Raw genomic sequence first — 23,805 nt, forward strand, 5'->3', positions numbered from 1 at the left:
AGAGCTCCAAGGAGATTATGTTGAAAAATAAAAAAAAATTTACCCAAAAAAAATTGTTTTTATACTTCATTCTAAGGACTTATTGAACTACCCTCGTATAGACCTTAATTCATTAGAGGTTGATCCACAAGTTAATTTATTGAAAGAAAAGTAAATGATGTGATAGGTTTATTTGAGAAATTGACTATAATGTATTTATCCTAAAAAAATGAAAGTCACTTAAAATATTTTAGTACATGCGAAAGGGCGTTTCTGGATACAAATCCCTACCTTAGCGACTTCGAGAAAATTCTACATCTTAACTGGTTCATGTCCACGCTAAGTTTCTAGAAACTTCTCGAAGAAACCCAGTGGCGTCACACAATTATATTTCGCAATTCTGAGAAATCAATTTCTCGTAAACAATTAAAAGTTTATTTATCATATCGAGTATTTGTTTTTAGTAAACAGCTTCAAGATTTTATTTCAATTTTGCCTTGTTCTCTATCAACTATATATTGAGCCGTAAAAAGTGCAAGGACTAATCAAAATAAAATCTTGAAAATGTTTACAAGAAATGAATATTTGATATGATGAGTAGCATTGAAGTTGAAAGGACCCCTTGGAGAAGATTACAGAAACTTAGCACGGATATGAACCACTTTAGCTGTATAGAAATGGAATGGTCAAAAAAGTCGATAAGGTAGGAATTTGTATCCATAAATGACTAACATCTAACTACTTGTTTCTTACAGAAATTCCCTAAATTGTGCAATTTTGTTTCAAAAATTTGAAATTTTTTAAATGCAGTGATTGAAATATACAAATGCAGCATGCGAAAGCGTGAACGATTTGCGAAGCGGATAAAAGTAGAATTTTTGATGGCCTGAATGAAAATTTCGTTCCGTTTTGTTATGCATTGGATTATAATATTTTTTATCAATTTTTTGATATCTTACAGAAAATATGTATCTTTGATTCAAAAAACACCATTTTTTATGTTTGAACAAAATAGAACGAAAATTCCGAACAGAACCCTACACGATTTTGGGATAAAAAATTGATTCTTACCTGATCGCTGTCGTGCCCTTGCCAACTGTCGTGACTCTGTAATAAAAAAGGTTTTAATTAACAATGTGAATTATTACTTACAATTAAAATTGTAATTATAATATATTTTTATTTTTGTTTATAATATTTTGCGATTAACGACCAGGACAGCCACATAGTCACTCAAGTGATTTTAAGTCACTTCTTTTCCTGAGATATTTTTTCAATAACTTTTTAAAAATAAAGTTTTTATAGTCACTTTGACAATTTTTAAAATAACTTTCGTTACTTCTTTAAAGAAATAAAAAAATCAAAGTCACTCCTTTTCAGCAAATTAAAACAGAGAATCCAAGGACTTTTCAATTTTTTGAAATTTTTTATAATCCTTTACATTATTCCGATTTCACCCTAAATTACTTGAGATTTTCTTGAAATCCACTGAACTCAAATAATCTCTTTTTTATTTTCAATGTTTTTAACTTACCCTAAATACCTTTAAAGTAGCCTTGAATCCTTACGCATTTTATGAAATTTTTGTTCAATAATTCTATTCACTCTCATTTATCTGAATGCAAGGGATTTCTTTGCATTTTAAAAATATTGCTCTATTCACTTCAATTAATTTTTATTTATAGTGATATCGTATGAATTTCATAAATCTCTGTTTAATTCCCTTGAATCCTTTTAAAGTCAATCCAATTGTTCTGAAATCAATGGAACATTTTGACTTTTTAAATTTATTTCGGATTCACCCGGAATTCTCATTAATTTGTCTGGAGTTCTTCTAAATTCACATACAACTTCAATATACTTGAATCCACTTAAATTTTATTTCATTTTCAGGTTTTACAAAAATTTGATTTTAATCGCCTTAAATTCTGTTGAATTGCCCTGAATTCCGTTCACTCATATTCAACTCAATTTGGTAAAAAAATTTGATTTCTGAAATTTCGTTGAATTATATTATTTCCAATTCTTATGAATTTTATCAAAGTCTCTTGAATTTCCTTTAATTCTTCTATATTCATTTCGATTTGCCTGAAATGAGTTAAATGTTTTCGATTACTTTAAATTTTTCTACTCATTTGAATTCAGGGTAATTCATCCAGAATTATTATTAATTTATCCTGCATTATTATAATTTTTTTCAATTCTTTGGAATTCTCATGATTTTTTTAACGATCGCTGAAGTTTGTTTAAATCACATAAAATATTCTAATCTCACTCCATTCTACTAAATTAAATATTTAATGCATTTAAACAAATAATTTTTGTTATTAACTCTGACGCCGTCTCTGTGTAATTCTTAGGCATCATCAAATTTTCTAGAATTCTTTAAAATCTTCTAAATTCACTCAAATTTGACTGAAATCAGTGGATTTTCTTCATTTTTATATTTTTTTTAATTCACTTGATTTTTTGTTTTAATTCACCGTGAAATTGTATACATTTAATCAAATTTTTCTCACTTTCATTAACTTCGCCGAAACCATATGAATTTTATTTAATTTGTTGGTCTTTTTTAAGAAAATTTTTTTAGTTGACTTTAATTCTGTTGAATTTGCCCTAAATTCTGTTCACACGAATGTTACGCAATTCGATGAAAATTTTTTTTCGTATAACTTACTTCAATTATATTCTTGCAAATTCTTATCAACTTAATCAAAGTCTCTTGAATCATTTTCAATCCTACTTAATTAAATGAATTCAAAAAAATTTATTCTTAAAAATTTATTCTGACGTCTTTCAAATGCACCTCGGATTCTTTCAAATTCTCCAGAATTCCCATGAATTCTTCTAAATTCACACCAATTTTATTAAAATCAGTGGAACAGTTTGAATAGAATTTTTTTTTTCATTTCACTAGATTTTTTATAAATTCATTTACAATTTCTATTCATTTCTTGGAATTGTTCTCATTTTCCCTAAATACCTCTAAATTCACTCGAATCTAGTGAACTCATGGATTTTTTAAAATGTATCCTGAATTCAGCAAAATTGAATCGCAATTCTTATAAATTGTATCGAATAATTTTTAATTATTTTAAATAAAAAAAAACATTATTTATTTTTTTAAACTTTTTCGGTTTGAATGGGTCACCTTTTCACTTTTTAGTACACTCAAGTCCTTTTTTCCAAAGATGAAATTTAAAGGGGAAATGATGAGAGGAGAATTAGTGAAAATGTGGGGAGGGGAAATAGGAGAAATTAGGGGAGAGAAATAGGAGAAATGGGGAGAATGGCGGGAATGGAAGTAGTGGAAGTGAGGGGAAATTGTTGGAAGAAAAGTGAAGGGAGGGGCAGTTCGCAACACCAGAAGAAAAGTGGGTAGAGAATGTACAGGGAGTGATGGGAGGAGGATTAAAGAAAGTGAGGGGAGTGAAAATGAGGGTTTGAGAAGTGAGGGGAAATCTGTGGTGCGAAAGTAGGGATAGGAGAGTGTTGGCTGGGGAAGTGGGGAGAGGGAGAAGTGTAGGAAGTGGTTGGGGAAGAGAGAAGGAAATGAAGTTTGAAATATAGGGAGGGGAAGTAGGGGAAAGTAGGGGAGGGAGAATATGGGAGGGGAAGATTTGAACGACTTAATTATCGACTTAATAGGCTACGAAATGCTTTTTTGTAGGCGTCTGGCTCCTATTTGGATTAATTTCTTTTAAAGTAAATTAGGCTCCTTCTAATAATAGACCCTTCTAATAATAATTTTGCTGAAAAATAAATATGTGGTTGCTCGGAGAGTGAAAATTCATAACGAGGTACTTTGAAATTCAGCTTCGCAGATCGGATTATCCTCGTAACTGCAAAAAACGAAGAAATTTCTTCTAGGTCTCGACGAGAGGATTGGATCCGATAGTCCCATCGATTGAATGACGCGGTTCACGTTCGAACTCACTCGATATGAAAAAAATACAAATATTTGCCCCCGGGCAGAATCCAGCTGATCCACTCGCACTTGCTTTTTATTCTTTGACAGGAAATCCTATCCAGTTCACATATCAATAGGCTTAACGAAATCCGTAAAAAACAATATTTATGAGAGAGTAGGTGAAAAAGAGAATAGAGGCAGTATAAAAATAAATCTGGAATTTTTACTTTAAAATATATTCATGAAATTTTCGAAACATTAAAATGCTTCCAAAGTTTTTAAATAATTTGGCGGGCAAATCATGCTTATAAAAAATGCCATTATCTATTAAATTTAGGAATTTAATTCTGCATTAATTCAGATTAATGTTAAAATTAATATAATTGACTATGAATATTATTATAAATTATAATAAATATTTAATCCTGTACTAATTCAACGAACTTACAGGGACTAAAATTTTGCTTAGACCGACCCACTGTGTGTAATTGTGAATTCTCTTTTGCTATAGCTTATTCGGTTTTAACGAACGCATTATTACCACGTGCCTCATGAGAAAAAAAGGTTAAGAACAAATTGAGAGATTTAATATAGAGACAATTTTGTTATTTAACATTTTATTTAACCTTGTATCTTTTAGTCCCAAAATTGAATTCTTTTATTTGTAATATCATTTTCCACGATTCGAACAAAAACTACTCGTTTTATCAAAAAGATGATTAATAACAAAATTTGTAACTCTCTTTTTGTCTATTTATTTTTTTCATAGCTTGTGTCATATGGATAAATTGTACGAATTTCCGAATACTGCGAATAGCCGTACATACACTTTTCACATCTTGAAAAAAATGGTTTAAAAATTTTGAAAATGCTCTAAGCTTTATGAATTTTTATCTAAAAAATAGAGAAAAATGAACTTTATTTAATAAGAAAAAATTCATATTTATTTATCGCAGACTTCACAACTCTTTCTATTTTCTCCTCTTTTCACCAATAAGAAATAAAACTATTTTTGCTTAAAAGTTCGCACTTTTGGGTTGAAAAGTTGAACATTGTGTTTTTTGTTGAGATTTCATATTTTCTGGTAGAACATTTAATTATCTATTAAACATTCCGTAAATTCGATAAAATATTTTATAATATATTATTATAATAAAATAACATTTTCTTAGTATATATAACCATTTGGTTTAAAATTAAATTTTTTTGTCGAAAATTAATCTGCTTTGAATGAAATTCGTCTTTTTGACGAATTTTATAATAATATTATAATATTTTGCTACCAAATTTAACTATTTAGTTGAAAATTACATTTTTTTTTGTTAAAAATTCAACTGCTGTGTAGAAAATTGGCCTTTTTGTCTGTGGATCAGGTAAGATGTTAATTAAAAAGATCTTAGTTATGTCGGTAGAATGTTGTTGAAAAATCGTATTTTTGCATGAATTCAACTATTTCTGATTTAAAATAAAAATTATTTTTGTGTGGAATACCGGCTACTATGTTTTACACTGAGAATTCTTTTTTTGGTTGAAAATTAAATTGCTTGGCTAAAAGATCAACTATTTGGTTAAAAACTCCTATTTCCAGGTTAAATATTCGTAATTTAAGTAAAAAATTTATGTGTGGTTGCAAACGTCACTCGTTTGTTAAAATATATTTTGCTATTTTTAAAAACATTTTTTTATTTTATATAAGTTAAAAATTCGTCTTGTGCGCAGAAAATTCATCTATTTAGTTAAAAATTTAAATAATTGGCTAAAAGTTAAACTATTTTGTTAAATCTCTTTTGTTGTAAAAGTAAATATTTTTAATGTATTTATTATTTAACTTGGAAATGCATGCCTTTGGTTGGAAGTTCCAATACTTGATTGAAGGTTGAACTACTATGTTAAAAAATATGATTTTTTTTAGTTGAAGAATAATCATTTTTGTGAAAATTTATCTGATTGATTGAATATGTAATTATCTTGTTAAAAATTAATTAATTTTATTGAATTAAAAATTCGTCCTTTTGGCTTCAAAATTTAACTGTTTTGCTGAAAACTCGTGTATTTGACTACAAAATTCAACAGTTTAGTAAAAATGTAACTGCATTGTAGAAAATTCGTATTTTTCATTGCAAATTAATTTTTCGGTTTAAAAATCTCACATATCCTTTTTTTGGTTGTTAAAAATTGATCTTTTTTAGTTTCAAAATCTTTCTTGATTAACCATTCATTTCTTTGGTTAAAAACTTAAGTACGTTCTTTGAAAATTCGTTATCTTTTGGTTAAAAATGAACTTTTTTCTTGAAAATTCACATTTTCTGAAATCTTTTTGTAGTAATTTCATCTTTTTGGCTTAAAGCTTAAATAACTTGGTAGAATATTTAACAGTTTGGTTGAAAATAAACTTTTTGACTGGAAATTCGTGTTTTCATGTTGATAATGTAACTTTTTTGTAAGAAAATCAACTATTTTCTTAAAATTTAATTTATTCTGGTCGAAAATTAAACTGTTTTGTCGAAAATTCGTCTTTTTTGATTAGAATTTCATCTGTTATGATAGAAAAGTAATCATTTTTGCTTTAAAATTCATATTTCTTACTTGAAAATCAACTATTATGTTGAAAATTTAACTGTCTTCTCAAAAAATAATCCTTTTGGCAATAAAATTTAACTATTGGTTTGTAAATTATACTATTTTTGTTTAAAGTTCAATTTCCTTTTAAATTGAAAATTTGACCCTTTGGTTGAAATCTATCGTGGTTGGTTGAAAAGTCAACCATTTTGTTCAAAGTTCATCCTTCTGATTGTAAATGATATTTTTTCTTCAAAGTTCATCTTTTCGGATGCAAAACTTAAATGATTCATATAAAATTCGATTTATAGTTTGAAAATTTAAGTCTTATGTTGAAAATTGTTTTTTTTTTTTAGATGGAAATTTATCTCTTTCAGTCGAACATCTTTTTTCCTTGAAAATTCAACTATTTTGTGAATTATATTTTATTGAAGAGAATTTATTCCCCTATCATTCCCCTATTTTCATGCAAAAACACTCCAGTTACCTTGTTTTGAGAGGATTTTGGACTACGTAAGTTTTTTGGAGGGAGGCATAAAATATAGCTAAAAAATGCTAAAGTAGTTTAAGGGCTGCGCCTTAAGGGTAGAAATAGTCAAGGTGTTAGGAATAATGAAAGATGGAAAGGCACCTGGTATAGATAAGATTCCAAATAAAGTCCGAAAATATGGCTGTGGCGGAGGGGGGGGGGGAGATAAAGAAATGGGTATGGATACTGTGCAATAGAGTATGGAGAGGAAAGGGGTGGCCAGAGTTGTAGAAGAAACGAGTAGTGGTACCAATATTGAAGACATGCAATGGGAAGCAGGTAAAAGATTATAGGAAAGTGACGCTGATGCCAACATTGTATAAAGTATATGTTACTGTTTTGTCGGAGAGATTGAAGAAACAAGTTGAGAAAGAAAGATAGAGCTTGAGATAGAGATAGACAAGAGGTTAAGGAGTTTAAATGTTTGGGATATATCTTTCAAATGAATGGAGATCATATAGCTATAATGAGAGGAAGGATAAAGAAAGCGTTAGGGATAATAAAAAAAGATATGCGAAATAGGAAAAAGAAGGTTCAAGAAAGATTGGAGTAGGAGAATGTTGTTATTTGATGAGCTGATATGGCCGTCATTAAGTTATAGAGTGGAGATGTGGGGATTGAAGGAAAGGAAAGAGATAAAGAGTTTACAAGAAAGGTATATAAGGTAGACGCTAGGGGTAGACTGAATGGAAGAGAAAGGGAGGAAATTAGTGAAAAAATTAGTGAAAAAATTAGTGAAAAAATTAGTGAAAAATTAGTGAAGGAGGTAGAAAAAAGGAGATGGAAGGAGGTAGAACTAAGAAGATGGGAAGAACAAAAGAGAGAATTTTTTAGTGCTACAGATATAGGAGAGGGAAATGGAGTAAGCTAAGAAGAATCGGAGGGAAGGGACAGAGAAAGACAATTAATTGAAAGATGGACAATTGTTATGGAATCAAAATATAATAGATGGTATGAGCTGATTAGAACGAGAAGGAGCACTAAAGTATTTAGAAAAGAGATGAAGAGAGAGATAGAGAGAGATGATGGACCAGAATAGCGAGATTTAGATTCGGAAAAGAGGTAAGGGAGGGGGTTTATTGGGAAAAGAAAGATAACGGAAAGTGCAGAAAGTGTGAGTGCACAGAATAAAGTATCAATAGAGTAAAAAGTTAAGGGAGGGGTATATCAGGAATAGAATAATAATAGAAAGTGCAGAATGTGTGTGTGTGTGTGTGTGTGTGTGTGTGAGGATAAAGCATTTATGGGAAGGATGTAGGAGAGGAATTAAAGATAAGGAAAGCTGGCAATGTGGCAAAGATTCTAGGGGAATAAGAAAGAACGACCGAATGGATGTGGAAGAATGGTAAAATGAGAATGAGATAGGGGAGAAGTGAAAGTGTAGGAAAAAGGAAACTTGACAAGGGATCGGTATGGAGGTGGTTTATTAAATTGGGATAAATAATATCCGAAGTTTATGAAACGGGTAGGTACCATTTTATCGGATGTGGAGGTCGCTTGGTGTCGGAAGGAGAGCCGGCAGTCGCGGGGTTAATTCCGGACCGCATTGTTAGATTTATGAGGACAATATAGGCTGGCTAGCCAACCCACGTTGAAACGTGCCCCTCGCTCTGTTGGGCGAAACATCGTCCCTCTTCCTGTCGAATATGTCATCCCGTTGGGAGCGACACAAAATGGTGACAAAATATAAATAAAGATAAAAATTCGGTTCGATACAAACAAATTAATAACGGTAAATGTCCACCGCGGCCAGGAACAACGAATGCTTTATGTTGGCATTTTCACTGTCGAGTCTAGTATTTTATGGGAAAATCAGGTAAGCCCGTTGGATTTTTGAAACTCAATCTACCACTTCAAAAAATATTTTTGCTTTTTCAAAATTATTAGTAACAGATTAAGTGAGGGTCTGCATATTTCGTGACACTGAAGGACGGGGGGCTTTAGCAAAATAGTTGCATTTACAATGAACTAATTAAATTGTTAACCAAATAGTAGATTTTTTACCAAACTGCTGCCTTTAAAACTACGAAGATAAATTTTTCACCAAGATGATCAATTTTCTAAACAAGAAATTTTCAACAAAATAGATCAAATTTCTGTCTTGAAGTTGGATTTTCAACTTATAAAAGAAAAGTTTTCAACGAAACTGGAATAGTTACATTTTAAAACAAAAAGATACATTTTTAAGCATGACAAAAAACGAACTTGAACAAAACAGCTAAGTTTTAAAATAAATATTTTAAGTTTTAACCCAATAGTTCAATTTTGTACCAAATAGTTTAACGTTAAATTTTTTTCCAACAAATGGTTTGATTTTCTACCAATTTGTTGAATTTTTAAACAAGAAGTCGAATTTTTTACAAAACAGTCGAATTTAACAAAACAGAATTATTTTTAACCAAGCAATTGCATTTTAACAAAAAAAAAGAAAAGATTTCCAGAAAAATAGCCACATTCACAACCGAACAGATGAATTTTCAATATTTTCAACAAAATAGTTTAATTTTCAACCTAAACATATAATTTTCCAATAAAAAATGTAATAGTTGACATTTTAACCAAAAAAGTGAATTTTTTACCAAAAGGTAAGAATTTCAAATACAGAAAGACGAATTTCAGACCGAAAGGTCCAATTGTTAACAAAATACATTACTTTCCAAACAAACCGATACATTTTTACCAAAAAGACGAATTTTCGAACAAATAAGGTTTCTTAGTCAAGAAACAAACATAGTGAACTTTCAAAAGGAAACTGTTTTTTAACCAAAAATTTGTATTTTTAATAAAAAAAGTGTAAATTTCAAGCCGAAAGGAACTAAAAAGTTACTTTCTTGAACAAGAAGATTAATTACTCTTATACGTTCCCCTTTCCTCCCTTCTCCAGTTAACAAACCGCTAGCCCTAATTCTCCATACCACACTTTCTACCTCTCTTCGCAACTCCTCATTTCCCCTCATCCCCTACCAGTTCAGTTCTCCTTCCCTCATTTCCCCTATTAATCCCTTTTTATCCTCACCTAATATCTCCCAGTTCTTCTTCCCTCCATTCCTTTGCTTGCCCTCCTTAATTTTTTCTCCCCCAGTCTCCACATTTCTCTTCACTTTCCCTGGATCCCTTCCCCACATTTCTTCTAATTTCCCTTGATTTCTTTTAGTTTCCCGCCCATTTTTTCTCTCACTTCCTTTTCCATCAGTTTCCCTCTCGTCCATTATGTCCTCGCCACCAAACTCCCTTCTCTCCTTTCATAATTTCCCGCACCTCCATCTTCACATTTCTTCTACTTCCTCTCCCCACCGTATCCACTACTCTCCCTCCCTTAACTTTCCCGCACATCCCCCTCCACAGTTCTCCTACTTCCTCTCTCACCCGTACTTCCCCTCCCAACATTAAAAACTTCGCTTTCTCACACTTTTCCAACTTCACCCTTGCCTACTTCCTTTTTTTGTAACTTCACCAGCCAACATTTCCCTTCCGCTCACTCCCCCTAATTTTCCAATTCCCCATTTCTTCTCGCATTCCCCACCCCTTTTATTTCTCTTCCATAACTTGCCCTACTTCCTCCCTTCATAATTAGCTACTTTTCCTGCTTCCTCTAGTCTCCCTTACCCTAATTCCACAATCTTTATTTCCTTTAATTCCATTAATTTTCCTCCTATCATTTCTTTTCACTTCCTCGCAATTACTCTGCTTGGGAATGAGTACGGCGGACAGACGGAAACCTGCACGAAACTATAAGGGTATACTCGGAGCTACGAAACTCTAAAAAATGTGAAGTTTACAAAAAATTATCAAAAAGTAGTGAGGTCACATAAATTATTTCCGTGACCTATCACAATGGTATTTTTCCGACCCCACGAGACGTTGGTAAGGGGTAGGTGTGTTAACTGTATTATTTTTGTGACTAATCAGAAGGGTATCTTACCGCACTTTTGCCAATTTTTTTGGACTTTAAAATTTTTCGAATGAGAAATGCCGAAACCTAATTCGTCGCGTGTGTGATTTGCCTATTTTGCCAATTTTTTGTGAAATTCTAATTTTTCGAACTGAGATTTGTTGCGATGACAGTTGCTGCACAGTTATTTTTTTAATTTACAAATTTAATTTAATTAAATTTGTAATAAATTTGATTAAATTAAATTAAATTTGTATTAAATTTTAATTTAATTAAATCAAAAATTTAATTTAAAAATTCCAAATTTTATTATTTCTGGACTTTAAATTGTTCCGAATAAGAGATATCCATTTTTTGTGAAATTCAATTTTTTTCGAAAATAGAGTTGTCACAATGAAAGTTGCCGCGATCTGATATATCATCTTTTTGCCAATTTTTCGTTTACTTTGAATTTTTCCGAATGAGAGCTGCCCAAACGTAATTCGTCGCATATGCGACTTGCCCATTTGTGCCAATTTTTTGTGGACTTTAATTTTTTTTTTGGTAATAAGAGATCCCACAATGAAAGTTGCAACAATCTGACTTGCCATTCTTTCGCCATTTTTTTACTTTGAAATTTTCTGAATAAAAGATGCCCCAACCTAATTCATCGCATATGTGTCTTGCCTATTTTCCCCATTCTTTGTGAAATCCGAATTTTTCGAAATAAGAGTTCTTGCAATGATAGTTGCTGCAGAATGACTTGCCACCATTCTTCCAATTTTTTGTTCTCTGAACTTCAAATTTTTACGAATGAGAGATGCCCAATTCTAATTTATCGCATGTCTGACTTGCCTATTTTGCTAATTTTTTGTGAAATTTAAATTGAAAAAAATGAGAATTGCCGCAATTTTTTTCATACTTCAAATTTTTCCCAATCAGAGATGCCGCCAATGTGACTTGCCGGGTTGGCATGTCTCAACTCCGATTTTGTAATTAATTTCGATAATCACTAGAAAATTATACGTTTATCATGGAGGGTGGCAATTTATGTAAACAGTGGGGCGATGTAGTTTTGCCTGGGTACACAGATATACGAGAATGCATCGATAGGTATCTGATAATGAAGTGGCCTGTAGTATCGTTGTAACAAGAGACACACTCGACCCTCCTACTGTTGAATTATCTCAGTCCGTATAGACAGTGTTCTCCCAAACCGAATTTCGTAGATTGTAATTCAAACCTCACTCATGTCAATGAAAAAGGTTCATTAAAAAATTTTAATTGAAAAAAAGCAATGTTTGCTCCTAATTTTAAAGTCGGATAAGTAATACACGGTGGCCAAGAAACATTATTTTTAAAAAGCCCTACCTTTTCCCTGATTTATATCAAATAAATTTTCCATTCTCCCTGATCATTAATATTCAAAGGCCAGATTTTTTATTCTAAAAGATTTTCAACATGGAATATTTAATGTAAAGAATAAAAAAATTCTTGAAGCTAAAACCATAGGGTGCTATCTAACACTTTTGCCAAAATGAATTAATGATGCTAACAAGTATTTTAGTCAAATCTATTCAAGTAATTTTAATCTTATTGTACAATAGATTAAATGAATATCTTAAGTTTATCAGAAAATATGCACACCAAAAGTTTGTACATAGTAAAAGTAAAAATGTGTTTATTTATTTTAACCAAAAATTGACTTTTCTTCCATAAAAGATGAATTTTTAACCAATTAGTTGAATTTTTGATCGAACAGATGACTTTTTTATATCAAAAGAGGTTAATATAAAACAAAATAATTAAGTGTTCATCAAAATAGTAGAATTTGTTACCAAATTGTTGAATTTCCCAACCTACAAAGATGAATCTTTAATCAAATAGTCGAATTTTCAAATGAAAAATATTATCTTCAATCAAAACAGGTAAATTTTAAACAAAATAGTTATGTTTTCAACAAAAAAAAAAGAATTTTTCATCAAAAAGTTGCATTTATAACCAAATAGTTGAATTTTCAACTAAATGGTCGAATTATTAATAAAAAACTTAAAACTTCAACCACACATAGTTACATTTTCAACAAAATTGTTAAATTTTTAAGCCGAAAAGATGAATTTCAGAAAAGACAGTTAAAATTTCAACAAAAAGATGAATTATTAACGAGAAATATAATGCTTGATATTTCATTAAAAAAAACGAATTTTCAACAAAATAAATAAATTTTCAACAAAATGAATAAATGTTCAAAAAAATAAATAAATTTTCAACAAAATAAATAAATTTTCAACTAAAAAGTTCAATTCTCAACGAAAAGATTGAAATCCTACCAAAAATACTTGCATTTTCAATAAAATGGTTAAATTTTCAAACCCAAGAGTTGATTTTTCAAATTATTAATTAAATTTTTAACATCACAGTTTAATTTCTAACAAAATAGTTCAATTCACAACTTACAAAGATAATTTTTCAACAAAAAATATAATATTTGATATTTGAACTAAATAAGATGAAATTTCTATCAAAAGATATGAATTTCAAACAAAGAGGAATTTCATACCAAAAAGTATCATTGTTAACAAAATACAGTAATTTTAAAACAAATTGTTAAATTTTGAACTAAAAAATATAATTTGAAACTATAAATGGAAAAGTTAAATTTTCAGTAAAAACATTAATTTTTAACAAAAATAGCTAGTTTACCAAAAAATAGTAAAATTTCCAACCAGAGGTAAATTTTTAATTGAACTGATAAATTTTCAACAAACATACGAATTTTCAACAGCAACAAAATCGCAGTAAAGAAACTAAACATAGTTTATCCAAATTGTTGATAATTCAATCCGAAAGATAAATTTCCTGTAAATCAGTTAAATTTTTAACGCATAAAAATGAATTTTCAGAATAAAACTCATTTTCAACCAATAAGTCGTATTTTTAACCAAGAAAGATAAAATTTCAAGCTACAAGAAAAAGTTATATCACATTTCCAACTAAAATGGTGAATCTTCAATCGGAATAGTTTAATTTTCAGTATAAAATAACGATTTTCAACAAAAAGAAAAACGATTTTTTAACAAAAGGGATTAATTTGCAACTAAAAAGATTAATCATTAACAAAAAATTAGTTTTTAACAAAGTGGTTGAACCTTCAACTAAATAGTTAAATTTTCAAACCAGAAAGATGAATGTTCAATGATTAATAGAATCGTAGATATTTTAACTAAAAAATATTTTATTTTGAAATAAAAACAGTTGAATGAAACCAATAAAAATCAATATTCAACATAATAATTAAATCGTCAAAGAATATTAATTTTTACCAACCAGTTGAATTTTTAACCAAAAAAGATCAAATTTCTAATAAAAGAGATGCAGTTTTCAACTAAAAAGATGAATTAAACCAAATATTTGGATTTTTTACCAAGAAAGATTTCAGTTGAATTTTGAACCCCGAAATATGAATTTCCAATAAAATTTAATTTGATACAAAATTAGTTAAATTTTTAATCCATAAAGAGGAAGTTTCAATAAAACTGTTTAATTTTGTATCAAAAAAAGCCGTTGTAACAAAAATGGTTAAATGTTCTATTAAAAATAAAATTTTGAAAATAACATTATAATTGTAAGGAGAGGAGCTAAAAAAATGGAATAGAAATAAAAAATAAAAAATTTCAAATTGATTATCCCTAACAGTTATTTAAAATTCCTGTTATAAAAATTCCCTGATTTCTGTAAGATTTTTTTTTAATCCCTGACTTTTCCATGATATCGATTGTCAATTTTCTCATTATATTTTTAAATGATTATTTAATTGAATATATAACTGTAAACTTCCGAATTCTACCATCTTTATCAATTTTCTTTAACTTGAAAATTATTTAATAAAATAATGCAATTTTTATTGTTACAACGTTATAATTTTAAACCTATTACGGTAAAATTTCTTAACAATTTTTATTTTAGAAGTTTATGATTTTTGAGCCGCCTACTACAAGCTTTACGAAATCCTTACATATCTCCCTGTTTGTATCAAAATCCTATTATGAGGGGCGTGTCCTGATGGGATTCACCGTAAGAGACCAAATCAATTTTTCGTCGCCAACAAAAAAATCCAGATATTTCATCTCAGACATATGATCCCTACTTCATAATTCCAGAGTTGTAAATACAATCGCTATAAAAATTAAAAGTTCTAAAAGCATACAAAAAACATAAATACATATGTTAACATTTGAATTAAATTACAGAACATTTATATTTTTATATGAAAAGTAATTATTATATGAATAATTTCGTATTGACTCTCAATTTATTAAAATAAATGTTTTGATTGGGTAAGGGAATGTTTTAAATACAAAATCTCGATTTTTCTAACTATAAGAACCGAATTTTTCTCATCCTCTCTCTAGAGGAATGTACACAAAATTCAAAAGCCCACGAAAGCTTAACACGATTTTTCGACCTTTTAGCGTAAATTATTCTCAATTTAAAAGCCCTATTCAAATGTGAGTTGTGAAGTAAATAACAAGTGAACACTGAATATATCGTGGTCAAAAGGAATTCATAAAAAGGACGGTAAAAGCATATGACCACAGGAAAAATATTCGATGCGAGCTACACACATACACGATTCCGAATGAATCAGAATTACTGATTTGAAAATTTTTATGTTAAATCATAAAGTAATATTAAATTCGGTTTGAATGATTAGAGCCCGATAAGATAATCCAAATATTCTAGTTTAAAAGTTAATTTTTTTGGTTGAAAAGTCTACCATATATTTTTAATTCGAAATTTATCTTCTTTGGTTGAAAATTCTACTATTCGGTTGGAATTTTTATTATTTTTTCAAAAGGCCACTATTTTGTTGAGTAGTCATCTTTTTCTTATCAAAATTTTAATTACTTGATGAAAAGTCGCACCACTTTGACGAACAATATAATTCTTTCGTTTGAAAATTCATCTCTTTGAAAAGTTAACGATTTTTTTTGAAAATTTCATTCGTTTTTGGTTTAAAAATAAATTATTTGACTGAAGATTTAATTGTTACATTTTTGGTTGAAAATGTATAGTTTTTTATTGAAAATTTAACTATATGGTTGAAAATCCAAAATTTTGTTTGAAAATGTATGTATTTTGTTGATAATTCATCTTTTTCGTACAAAATTAATCTTCTTGAGAAGTAATTTTTTTGAAGATTCACCATTTTAGTTTACAAATCATCTATTTTATTTTATATTTAACTACTTTGTCAAAAATTAGTTTCTTTTTTGGTAATATTCTATTTTCTTTACTGAAAATTGAACTATTCTAATTTTTTTTAATTTATATTTTTAATTAGAAATGTATCCTTTTTGGTTTAAAATCCATGTAGTTTGGTGAAAATTCGTCTTTTACAGTTTAAAATAAATCCAATTGGTATAAAATTGATCCTATTTGGTAAAACAAGGAACTGCTTGATTTGAAATTAATGTGCACTGTTTACTGAAAATTCAGTTTTTTACTTAAAATTAGAATATTTTAGAATTTATGTGCATATTTCATTGAAAATTATTTTTCTTTAAATATAAAATACTTGGCTTATAACTGAAACACTTTGTAAGTTCCTTCTTTTTTGTTGAAAATTCATCATTTTAGTTGGAAACTCAACTATTTTTTCGTAAATTAACTTTTTGGTTGAGAATGTATATTTTCGGGCTGAAAATTTAACTTTTTGTTTTTTTTTTAATTTGAGAACTCAACAATTTGATGGAAAATTGAACTATTCGGTGTAATTTAAACTAATTATTTAAAAATTTAAAAATTTAGTTTGAAATTCGCTTTTGTTTGTAAAAATTACTTTTTTATCTAAAAATGTAACTATTCTATTTTATGTTGAAAATTGAAGTTCTACATGGAAATTTCATCTTTTCTGGTTGAAAATTCATGTGTTTCGTTTTAAATATAACTAGTTTTCTAAAAATCCGTTTCTTCGGAAAACTAAGTTTTTTGATTGAAACTGGAATTTTTTCTGCTTGAAAATTGATTTTTTAAAATCTTTTTGAGTTAAAAATACAATTGCTTAATTGAAAATTAAACTGCTTTGGTTTGAAATTAAGTTTTTTATTAAAACTGTATATTTTTGGGCTGAAAATTCAACTTTTGTTGTTAAAAACTCCTCTTCTTGGCTTAAGAATTAAACAATTTGGTAGAATAAATTAAACGATTCGGTTCGAACTTGAACTATTTATTGGACAATTTGACTATTTTGTAGAAAAATAACTTTTCTTTGTTAAAAATTAATTTTTTCATGTGCAAATGTAGCTATGCTACTTTTGAATTATGAAGTAGGGAACATATTTCTGAGAAGAAATATCTGTTTTTTTTTGTCGACGACGATAAATTGATTTCGGTATTATCCGTTTCTTATGATGAATCCCATCAAGAAACGCCCCTCGTAATAGGATTTTGATACAAACAGGGAGATTTGTGAGGATTTCGTAAAGCTTGTAGTAGGCAGCTCAGAAATTATAAACTTCCAAAATCAAAATTGTTACGAAATTTCACCATATTAGGTTTAAAATTATAACGCTCTTCCAATAAAAATGTATTATTTCATTAAATAATTTTCAAGTTAAAGAAAATTTATAAAAATTGCAAAATTCGGATGTTTACAATAATGTATTCAATTAAATAATAATTTAAAAATATAATGAGAAAATTAAATATCGGTATCAGGGAAAAGTCGGGGATTAATAAAAAAGGTTTTCCATAAATCAGGGAATTTTTATAACAGGAATTTTCAATAACTGTCAGAGATAATCAATTTGAAATTTTTTCTTTTCAATTTGAAAATTTTTTATCACATTTATAAATAATTCTATGTTAAAAATTTTACGAACTTAAGATTTATGTCTTTGAACATTAATGACAAGGACAATGAAAAATTGATCAGGAAAAATAATGAAGTTTTGCGACCGCCCTCATATAATATTCTTGTTAGGAATTTATTTGTATTTGTATTTTATTTTTTAAGCTACTCTCCTGACAATTATAATGTTATTTACAAATTTTTATGTTGTGTAGAAAATTTAACAATATTTGTTACAAAGGCATCTTTTTGGTAGAAAAAGTTTGATTGAAAATTTGTCTTTATGGATTAAAAGTTCAAATAATTTTGCATCGAATTAAAATTTTTTGGAAATTCATATTTTGGTGCTCAAAATTCAACTGAAAGCTTTCTTGGTAAGAAATCCAAATATTTTGTTTAATTCATCTATTTAGTTTACTACGCTCTTATGTACGCGCGCACGCGCGCGCTCACTTTTATACTCATTTTTATCATTTACTCAATTTTTTAATAACAATTTTTTTTTTTAAATTTTCTGAACACTTATATTCTTGTTCACATATTATGTAACGTTATTTTAAACCCTTTTACCTTCCCACACCCTAAATGCAGTTACGTAACATTTTTTTGTATTAGTTTAAAAAACTTAATAGACGTTTTGTAAATAAAAATATATTTTTAGGATTAGCAGTTTTTTTAGAATTATATAAATTTTATAATTTTCATGAGATAATTAGAAAAGATTTTTAAATATTTCAGATATGTCAAAAAAATAATGTAGAAGATTTAAAAAATATACATTTTATTTTATAGGACTTTACAAATTATTAGAAAAATTTTAGCCTTCCAAGGTTTCAAATATTTTAAATCTATGCAAAGCCTCTTGAATTCCTAAAAATATTTTTAAATTAATCCAATTTTTCTTGAAATTGTGAAAAATAATTTAAAATGTAAAAAATTAAGCTTAAAATCTTCAAAAATTTCTTACAAATAATATTTTACAGGATGTTACAAAATAATAGGAAAAGTTCGAACCCTTTTAAAATAAATAAATATATATCTCTTCTGGAAAAAATCGTGTGACAACTAACAAGGTTACCTTTCAGAGAGGTGTCTTTCAGGGCGACACCATGAGCCCACTCCTCTTTTGCCTTACATTATTGCCACTATCTCTAGCACTTCGCCATTCCGACGGGCACTTGTACGGCAAACCTGCAGGTCGAAAGTACAAGGTCACTCATGTATTTTACATGGACGATCTTAAGATCTATGGTATGGAATTTGGGTTAGACAAATGCTCCAAGGTTTATTTGAAGCGAGGAAAACTTAATGGCATCCCTGAAGATCCTGAGCTCGTTGATAGAAGCGCCATACGACACCTTTGCGCTGGAGAGACTTATACATACCTGGGCGTGCCACAGAGCCGCATTCAGGATTTGACATCTATAAAGGATAAACTCCGAAGCAGATACAAACGTCTCATCCGGAAGATTTGGTCTTTCGAACTGTCGGCGAGGAACAAAGCATCTGCAACGAACATGCTTGCCGTCCCGGTAGTACTCTATTCATTTGGAGTAGTTCCATGGACGAAGAAAGAGCTCAGATCCCTTGATATCGGGACAAGGAAGGTTACACACATGAACAAAAGCATGCATCTTAAGTCTTCCGTTTCGCAACTGTACATCTCACGCTGTCAAGGTGGTCGCGGAATATTGAGTCTTGAATATCTTCACAACAGGATTATTCTGGGTACAGCACATAGAGTTGCAAATGGAATTTACCCCCTTCTTAAAATGGTCAGGAATCACGAAGAAGTGGGCAAAGGAGCGTTTCTTGTCAAAGCAGCGGAGGAGGCTGCTGAAACACTCGGACTTAACTTCAGTATTAGGGGTATTATAACTTCAGTATTAGGGGTGAGCAAAATGCATCAAATCTTATCTATCTCGAGTACTCACTCCTTAAAGCCCGGATTAAGAAAGCACAAGAGAAAAACTTTCGTGAACAGCTCCTCGATAAGAGGATACCCGGTATCTTTCACAGAAATGTGAAGGATCAGTCAATGTCTTGTGAGCTAACGTTTTCTTTACTTAAATCGCCCGAATTGAAGTCTGGTACGGAGCGTTTCATTTTGGCATGCCAAGACGGTGTCATTTCCACCTTAACATACCGTCGCCACATTTTAAGCCAAGACATTCCTGATGATAGCTGCAGGGCGTTCTATGCATACCTCGAGCATTTAGCTCACATACTATCTAGTTGTCCAACTCACGCGGGAACGACCTACATTCAAAGGCACAATGCGGCACTAAGAGTGCTTTATTACCATCTCTGTCACTCTTACGGCATGAACTTTAATATCGCTCCTCTAAACGCTCCTAGGGAAATCTAGTCAATTGATGAGAATGGGAAGTGCCGCATATACTGGAACTTTATATTCTCGACAATTGTTTCTGTTGCTCACTCGAGGCCTGACATAGTTCTTCTTGACTTCGAAAAACGAACCATGTTCGTTATCGATTTTTCGGCACCAGCTGACAAAAACATCATAGCCAAGGAGCATGAAAAGAAAGAGAGGCATCGAGACCTTATAAGGAAGTTGCAACGACTGTACCCGGAATATTCTGTGAAACTAATCGTTCTTACCATCAGCGCTCTTAGAGGTGTCAAGCTTTCACTCGCTAATGGCCTGAAAAGCATCCCTCCATATCAAAACTATGCTAAAACACTTGCGGGAAAAATGCAGAAGGCGGTAGTCCCTGGGTCGCTCTGTGTTCTTAGGGTGCACGAGGCTTTTGCTGGAGCGTCGTATTGATTCCGTTACAGACTGTAACCACCTATCTCACAGTCGTGAGACGTGGTTGTTGCTAAAATTTTACCGCGATTTCGGTGGGAGCGGGTGCAATTTTTCAGATTAGCACCCGCTCCCGACGAAATCCTGCGGTTGTCTTTATGACAATTTTTTAAATATATGTATACAATGCATCTTAAATTCTTAAAAATATCTTTATCTTTCTGAAATTTTTCTTGAAATTTTGAAAAGTTATTTCAAATGTAGAACGCTGCCTTAAAACACCCCCAATTTTCCTAGGATCTTGAATAACATTTATTTCTTCACTTGACCCCTTTCAAAGTTATTTTAATTTTTTGTAATCTTTTGTAATAATCTCTTAGAACTCATTAATAAAAAATCGTTTGAAATTTTCCCATAAATCTTAACTATATATTTTTCCTTCTCTTGACGTCCTATAAAATTAAGTTTACCTAAATTTAAATTAAATTCTGGAAAATAGAAATAATTGTCTTAAAATATTCCATATTTTTTTTTAACAAGTTTAAAATCTTAAAAATTTTAAATTATTATTTTAAACAGAAATATTAACTGCTCAATATTTTCCCATAACTGCTTAAAAAAAATTATCTCAAAAGCTTTCGAAATTATTAAGACGTTTCTATTGTTATAATTCTTAACATAAGTTTTTTCAATAACTTTATTTTACTTATTTCTTTAAAAATTAAAAAAAAAGATTACCCAGATGTAAAAAAAAAGAAAATTTTTTTCTTCTTAAAAATCCTGGAATTTTAATATGGTAGTAAAATGTTAAGAAAAAATTATTGCACAACATAAAATACTTAATTTAAAAAAAAGTTAAAATTGAATCTTTATCTAGTTTGATGTTGTGAAAAAATTAGACATCTAATAATTAATTGATTTCTTCATAAATTATTACATAAAAAGCAGTAAACAATCATTTTCAGTTGAACATAGAAATAATTTGTACTCTACATTTTCTTTTAAAATCAAATTTGTTTTTGCAAATTCGTTTTATTGGTAATTTTTGATACTAATTTCAGAAAAAATCAAACGTATTTCCATATAATTTGAAAAATCCAATGCAAATACATATTTCAGTACATCAGAATCATTTGAAAAATTCTCTAATTGAAATAATATAATTGAAAATATAAATGAACTTTTAATATTCAAATCATATTCAATATTCCATTATAGAACCTTTAAGTCAATAATTAAATTATGTTACTTCAATTTCAGGAACTAAGTTTCAACCTTTATTTACTTCAATAATCTGAAAACGTTAATTAGCTAATTATGAATTGACGATTTTACAAAAGAAAGACCATTAAAATATAATTCTGTCATAAAACATCCAAATAACTTTAACTTTATATATTTTTGTTAATTAGAACTTTTATATATAAAAATTTTATTTAATTTTAAACTCGTAAACTAATTCCAGAAAATTTCACTTTTAATAAAATCAGTTGATAATGAATTAATCAGTTTACAAAATAAAAAACATGAAACAATAATTTTTATCGAAACATTCAAATAATTTTTTACATTATGTGTATATTCTCCTTTAAATTTTGAAACATCATTTCTATACGTCTTATTTATTAATAACCTTTGTCACTAATTAAAGTCAATATGAAGAAAGTGTGAAGAAAATTATCAGCTAATAATGAATTGAATGGTTCACAACATAAAAAGTCTCCAATAATTTGTTTCAGTGATTTTAAATTTTATTTACAAAAATTTCATTTTTTAGTGACTTAATATTAATTTTAAGGAAAAAAATTTTAAAAATGTAACATATGCTTTTGAAAATTGAATGAAAATATTAATCTCAGCACACCAGCATAATTCTGAAAAATTATTTAATGGAAATAGAGGTACTTCAAAAATAAATTGATTTATATCAGGCAAATCATATTCAATGTTCTATTATATAATCTACAAGTAAATAATAATTTCATTTTTTACTTATATTACTTAAATTTGAGGTAATACATTCTTATCTTTATTGAATTAAATGTTAAAAGAAAAATATTCAGCTTATATCAATTAGTCATTTTACAAAATAAGAAGCATTAAAATATAATTCTCACTAAAACCTTTAAATAATTTTTAGTTAATACATTTTTTTAAATTTAAACTTTCATTTCTAAAATTAGTCTCTACTAATAAACTCGTAAACTAATTCCAGGAAATGTGAGTTTTGATCAAATCAGTTGATAATTAAGCAATCATTTCACAACATAAAAAGCATTACACAATTATTTTCATTTTGAAACTGCATTTCTCTACATTTAATTTATTAATAAGCATTCTAACTAAGTTAAAAAAAATTAAAATATGTGTACATATAATTTGGAAAAGTGAATTTAAATACTCATTTCACAATATCAGAAGCACCATAAAAAATTATATTATTGTAATACAAGTATTTAAAAGAAAAAAAGAAACTTTTATAACGAAAGTAAAAGCTAATATTTAATTACATAATCTGAGAGGAAATAACATATTTATATTGCTAAATATTAAATAATTTAAATTCAATCTTTATGTACTTTGATATTTTATTATTAAATTTTAATTTATATTATGATATTATTAAACATAATGATTTCTCAATATATATATATTAATTTAATAATTTTTTATATTATTTAACAAAAATAGATTTTAAGATAACATTTAAAAAATTATTCCTGTAACATTGAATAAACCAATTTAAAATGTATTGAAATTATATTCAATGTTAAATTTGTAAATAATTTTAAAATATGAAATATGAATATAATATTATTATAAAAATTATAAGCATGTACAACATAATATTATTAAGCTTTATAATTTGCAAATATATAAATCATGAAAATATTATTATTATAACTAAAACGTGAAAAGAAAAATTTGGCCAATCACTCAATTATGTAAAATTTATAATTAATATAGCTCCAATATTAAATCGTTAATAATTTTGATTAGATAACGTTAAAATAAAAATACAGTTTTATTTAATTTTAATCTAAAAATAACAAGTTTTTTAACATTGAATCATTAACATAATCAAAACATTAATATAATAAATTTATTTAATTGTAATTCACCTTATAATAACTTTATGTTTTCATAAAAATTTTAATTATAATTTAATGAATCACTTATGTACAATTTAAAATTAATATAGTCATATATATATAAGATGCATATATATATATACAAAGATGCAGCATTCTACCAGCGTGACCTATCGATGGCCTGGATTGATTATCGGAAAGCTTTCGATTCTACATCCCATAGACTTATCATCTGTCTTTTG

At 28.5% G+C, this 23,805-nt stretch overlaps 1 protein-coding gene across 13 annotated transcripts in view; it reads right to left on the bottom strand.

The window, feature by feature from the left end:
* LOC117181543 (disks large 1 tumor suppressor protein) overlaps positions 1-23,805 on the bottom strand; it is a 1,257,521-nt gene that overhangs the window by 485,830 nt on the left and 747,886 nt on the right. For all 13 annotated transcript variants that reach the window (XM_033374344.1, XM_033374348.1, XM_033374350.1 and 10 more), the window contains one exon: positions 1,051-1,086. In XM_033374344.1, the coding sequence (XP_033230235.1) occupies positions 1,051-1,086 (36 nt within the window). The remainder of the gene's footprint in view (positions 1-1,050; positions 1,087-23,805) is intronic.

Source organism: Belonocnema kinseyi, chromosome 10 (assembly GCF_010883055.1).
Source record: "Belonocnema kinseyi isolate 2016_QV_RU_SX_M_011 chromosome 10, B_treatae_v1, whole genome shotgun sequence".
Taxonomy (NCBI): Eukaryota; Metazoa; Arthropoda; class Insecta; order Hymenoptera; family Cynipidae; genus Belonocnema; species Belonocnema kinseyi.